The sequence below is a fragment of the Argentina silus genome (genome assembly GCF_951799395.1).
Source record: "Argentina silus genome assembly, chromosome: 3".
Lineage (NCBI taxonomy): Eukaryota > Metazoa > Chordata > Actinopteri > Argentiniformes > Argentinidae > Argentina > Argentina silus.
Window position 1 is genome coordinate 13,053,693 of NC_139657.1, and position 5,927 is coordinate 13,059,619.

Consider the following 5,927-nt stretch of genomic DNA (forward strand, 5'->3'; position numbering starts at 1 on the left):
ATAAGTGTTTGTGAGTGACTCGGTAGAAGTTGCGTCTATAATAGATTACTGTGCAGCTTTGAAATGAAAAAAACTTTTTTTTTAGAAGACACAACATTACAGACCCTGAATAGCAATATCTACTCATCAGATATGTTTCAACTGACTGAGTTTGAGAAACAGTGAGAGAGTGAAACAAAGAAAGAGAGGAAAGATGCCAGAGAAAGAGAGAGAGAGAGAGAGGAGTTAAGAAGTTTGCATCCAGTGGCATGTCACTAAAAGGTCGCAGTGCAGGATTAGAAACAGGGAAATTAAATCCTAAACCTAAAAGCTGCCAGAGTTAGAGAAAAAAAATAACATGTATTTGGGGGCTTGTGTGAGCGTGTGTGTGTGTGTGAGTGTGTGTGTGTGTGAGTGTGTGTGTGTGTGTGTGTGTGTGTCTGTCTGTCTGTCTGTCTGTCTGTGTATGTTTGTCCTGCTGTACGTGGATGTCACAGCTGGCTGCACACAGACACATACAGTACACAGACACATACATGTACAGAATATACATACACATACATTTACACATACACATTATATTCTCTAAATACACAATAACTATACTTATAGGCTACTAATCATTGAAGAAGAGTAAAGACGGAAAAGGAAAGTAGAAGAGGGGATAATAACTGAAGTAAAACTAACATACACAATCCCAGAGAGCTGCATGCAGGGGTGGGGTGGAGAAAGCAGATTTAGGACCCTCTAATCCCCAATTGACTGGCATTTTGCACATCTATTTCACAATGGACCACGGCTAGCTTAGTTTATAGCTTATGGTCTGTTGTTTTTAACATAGCTTAGACCGTTGTTTTTCCCTCCTAATAATGAACCGCACTGAGATCTCTCTAGGGCGGTAATGAGTTGGATGAGCAGTGTTTGGAACAACTAGATACCCTGTGGAGTATTGGCTCCATAAGGCAGTGCCAGGTCAATTACTATATAGCTAGGTGCTATCCCCATTCAATGCATACAATGTTAGACTGCACAGTGCACGGTAATCTGTTTTCCACTCCATCTGTGAAAATCAATTTGAACGATGCAACTTCAGTTTATCTGTTTTTCACTGTTCGCTGTAAAAGGCCAAATCCATGGGGAATTCCTGTCAACATGTCATCATGGCCTTACAACAACATCACAATTACTTTTCAAACGGATAAAATATAGCTGTGCCATAAGCGGAATAGTCTGAATAGTTTAATGACTATAATCCACTTGGAGATGGTTTAAGACCCCGTTTGGGATCACAAAACCCTATAACCCCTGACCTTGAATGTTCACATTGTCGCTGAGATGGATGATGTGATTTTCAGTCCAAACACACACACAGACATACACACACAAGTTTTGTCCTTAGCAACCAAGGGGGCTGCAAATGAAAAATGACACCCTCCACGTACTTGACCTTCGTTCGAGAGCAGTCTTATCCAGCTGAGCGCAATGCTCACACGACGAGGAGCCCAGAACGGCAGTCCGTGCATGGAGTAAACCAAAGTACGGTGGGCAGACTTCATGAAAGTCTGTCTTCCACAAAGCACGACCACATCCATTAGTGCTTAATCCCGGAGGACTTGTCTTCTTGGAACTGTGTTTCCCAGTTCGGGTGGAGACCATGTTATCTGTGGGAGAAAACAGGGAAAACAGATAAGTTGACATGAGTAGTGTGGTGCAATGACAGTCGTGAGTAAAATATCCAGAGAGAGAAGATACTCGCTCGTACATACGACCATGAAACAGGGTGCTAATTGCGAGCACAAAGCTAGCTATCGACCTTCTTGTGTTAACCTGCTAACTCAGAGAAGCAGGTGCGCACAAGGTGAAAACCTGGCTTACCAGTTCTACAAGTTCTTCAGTGAATGTCGAGACAACCTAACTTCCCAGGAGAATCATATGATTCTCAGTAGAACAGTTAAGTTATATTGCTAGCTAGCCATGAGAATGCACTACAGTAGGCTTTGGACAGTCAGCTAGTGAAGAGTGGAAAGAATAAATGAGCGTGCTATGCATGAGCCTTTATAGACGGGGCACTAGGCAGGGCGCCTGCAAGTGTCCACAGCCTGCACAGGCGTGATTGAATAGGGTTTCAGCAAATAGGTACACAGAGTGCATGTCCCGTAGTGAGGTGTTGAACTGAGTTGACTGAAGGAGAACCACCAGATGCTGAGTTAGTCCAATCAATATACGAATTAGAATTCACTTACCCCAAATGAACTGTTTATGTTTCATTATTCTCTCTCTCTCTTTAAATGTTCTTTCTGGGGTAGCTAAACTGGTGATATGGAAGACCAAGAATAATTATATCTTGGGGCAGGGGTCTGTGTGTCTGGTGGGTATGTTTATGGGTTTGGTGGTTGCTCGTCTGAGGGTAGAGCATGCATATAACCTAGTAAGCCTGTGAAATGTTTTGTGTACTGCTGATGATGCTGGTGGTCTGGTGCTAAATTGTTAACTTTTGTACTTTCCTTTGATGATGTCCTAAGTGATCTACTCTCTCTCTCTCTCTCTCTCTCTGAAATATGTCCTACCTTTTCTTCTCTGTCTCTCTGTTTCCTGTCCCAGCTTCCATTATGTACAGACAAGCCCTAAACTCAGCAAGATCATCCTACTGTACCTCTCTAAATTAATTTTTAAATCCAAAATTCCTATTTGATACTGTCACCAAACTAACTAAAAGTCACTAATTAGTAAAATAGCCTCTAATTTTAGCTGTGCTGATTTCACAAATTTCTTTATTGACAATATCAGTAGAGACCACTGTATCCTCCACTAAACTAATTTTCTCCAGCACACTGATAGCACAGGACTATGCGGCTCAAAGATCATCTGTGACTTGAATGTCTATCACCTATTTCTCTCGACACGTATCTAATTTGATTGTGCCAAATCGTCTACCTGCATCCAAGATCCTATGCCTACAACATTTTTCGAGGAGCTTCTTCCAGTCCTTGATGACTCAATCTGGATCTCTCACTACTTGCTGTGTTTCCAACCCACTGAAAGTGGCTACAATTAAGCCCCTGCTGAAAAACCCAATCTTGACCCAGATATTTTTTTAAATGACAGGCCTATTTCCAGCCTACCATTTCATATTAAGGAAGGCAAAAACGTGTTCGGTAGTTACGTCCATGCTGAATATTTAGTGAATACATTAATTATATTACAACGCCCAGCCAGTTGGCATGCTCTGTTTTCCGGATAAATGTAAAAAAAAAAAAGAAAGGCATAAGATAAAACAGTTTTGTATTGCATTGTGACGATTTTGACAAGAAATAATATCACATAGCAGTTTATTGTTAGCTAGGGATAGTGTGCAGCTGAAATCAGAGCAATTGGAGTTGGCTGGACTGGCCCTTTAAAACATTTTTTAAAAAGCCCTTTTTGGGACCCTAGGTGGCCTATGGGCCGGACCTAATTATTTACAGAGAGGTATTCTCATGGTAGCACAGGTACGGTAAACACATATTTCGTTGTCTTTTACCCAACACTCTCTGGATCCATGTCCCTCCAACCCCAACATCTATCCACGGCTTTGCTTGCCTTTCTGATTGCTTTAGAAGTGGCAGACAAGACTCCTGTTGGGTTTCCATAGCAACAAATGCAGTGGCTAGCATCTATCTTCAGTAAACAGGTATGTGCATGTATGTGTGTGTTTCAGCGGTTTTCCATATTGAGTGACAAATGACGAATGACAAACAAACAATAAAAGAATACAGTTTCACCAGTGTGTGTGTGTGTGTGTGTGCGTGAGCGTGTGTGTGTCTGCGTCCGTGTGTCCATTTATGTCTATTTAGTGGGCTGTGACATTCAGCCAAGTGTATAAGAGCTTGCACTCTCAGAGGATTGGAGTCCAGTTTCTGGTAGTCTGTTATTGTAATTCAAATGTCCTAGTTTAGTGCTGAGTAAGGAACTGTATCGGCAATTCTATACACACCACAAGGAGCTTTGAACTGTGGTAAATGATTCATGGCTTTGTGAAAATAAGTTTTTACTTGAATCAATCATAAGAGGATTTATGTCCTCTTTTAAAATTCTGAGCCACAGACGAGGGAACAGCTACAATTAACCTTGTTCCTAGGCTAGCGAAGAGCGAGAACAAGAAGTGTCTGGTGAGCGAGATTATGTCTACTTACTTTGAGTGCTTTTTTCATTTCTATTCCTTTCCTTTCATCAATTGTATTCCATACGTCTCTTCAGTCAACTATTATCTGCATTCTTATGTCTAGAAGACCCTTATAATTTGCCATATGTGCTTATCCTGTTTTAATTTGTTTTCTCTGAGGCGCGCTGTATTGCATTTCATGGATGAAATGGGCCATACAAATAAAGTTGGTTGATATAAACTTGTGTTTACATGTCTGTGTGTCTGATCACATCCAGAATACAACATTTGTGACCCTTGTGAGACAATCCCAGGAGTCCTCTGTTTGTCTGGTCAGAGGGAGAGAACATAACTCACTAACACCACATCATCTCCTTGATTAACAGGAACCTCAGTTCTCTAACACCCTGCCATCTCCATGATGATGATGTTACAGGTTCTTTGGCTGCAAGCAAGCAATAGAGAGAGATAGAGAGAGAGAGAGAGAGAGAGAGAGAGAGGAAGAGAGAGAGATAAAGGAAGAGAGAGAGATAGAGGAAGAGAGAGAGACTGCACCAAAATTACAGAGTGATTTACAGCCATTACAATCAGCCAAAGAGGGACAGAGTGGGTTGTCCTATAGAGCAGTTGTAATGAATGATGCAGGAGTGGTCTGTGATTCTGCCAGGCAGCTTCTGTTTAAGAGAGAGAGAGAGAGAGAGAGAAAGAGAGAGAGAGACAGAGAGAGAGAGAGAGAGAGAGAGAGAAAGAGAGAGAGAGAGAGAGAGAGAGAGAGAGAGAGAGAGAGTCAGGTAGTATAGTTACACTACACTACAAGCATAAAACGCTCACAAAAAATCATAACAGCATAATGACATGATAACACAGTGAACTGTATGCTGTATGGAAGAACAGAGACCCCTCAACAGATCTGCACCTGCTGATTAATGCTTTTGGCACAGCTGGAGTGTGTGTGTGTGTGTGTGTGTGTGTGTGTGTACCATTTCATAACGAGTAAGTTCGATCAGGAATTCTACAAAATACTTCTGTTGCCTCATGATAGTAATTGTCGCATGTCTAATTTCTATATAGTTCAACAAGTAGGCCTAGAATGTATCCTGTCAGTTGCACTCTGTCATGAAGTAGCCTATTTACTTTGTATCCATTTGTTACAAGTCCCTTAAACAATTGCTTCCATCAAAACATACTGAAGTGAAGTGGGTACTTGCAGTTGAAGCAGGGTGGTGCATGCGCACTGAGCGACTTTGTGGCGGCGACAACTGTGCTCAATCTTAAAAAGAGCCGCGCCCGCTGACGGGATCATTCCGTGCGCTGGGAGAACAACCCCATTGCTTTATCATAATCCTTTCTCAAACGGAGAAGGAACCTAACTACACTACTAAGAAAAGCAGCTTAACAGTTACATACTCCACCCAACTGGTTGCCTAAATTTGTGGGAATTTCATTGAAATTCTATCGAAAGTACCTTTGGAGGGGGTGATTTACGTTTTCTCAATATATTAGAAGACTAGTGTTTTTATTGCTTGACCAATGGATTTATGGCGAAGGAGGAACGTTGGGATTTGTAGCAACCAGTAAATGTTGTGTTGTCTGGAGATGGGGAGGTAATCTGGAAGGAAGAAAACATTTGAAAAGAATACGATTTTGAGCGGAAGGGGAGATGCACAGAGGTGAGTTTGACAGGTGTGCCCGTCTTCCCTTTACTTTTAGAATATCATTTTCAACTGAGGGGAAGTGTTTGTTGGGGGACTTTTGTCAATTAGGTACTTTTGTCAATAAAATACTTTTGTCAGGGATGGCTACGGGC

The 5,927-nt window shown here is 41.7% G+C and overlaps 1 protein-coding gene across 1 annotated transcript in view; it reads left to right on the forward strand.

Moving 5' to 3' along the window:
• Window positions 1-5,780: 5,780 nt before the first annotated feature.
• Window positions 5,781-5,927, forward strand: part of neto2b (neuropilin (NRP) and tolloid (TLL)-like 2b) — a gene marked incomplete at its 5' end in the record, with an annotated part of 4,944 nt that continues 4,797 nt past the window's right edge. The window contains one exon of the mRNA XM_083666451.1: window positions 5,781-5,790. Within this exon, the coding sequence (XP_083522577.1) occupies window positions 5,781-5,790 (10 nt within the window). The remainder of the gene's footprint in view (window positions 5,791-5,927) is intronic.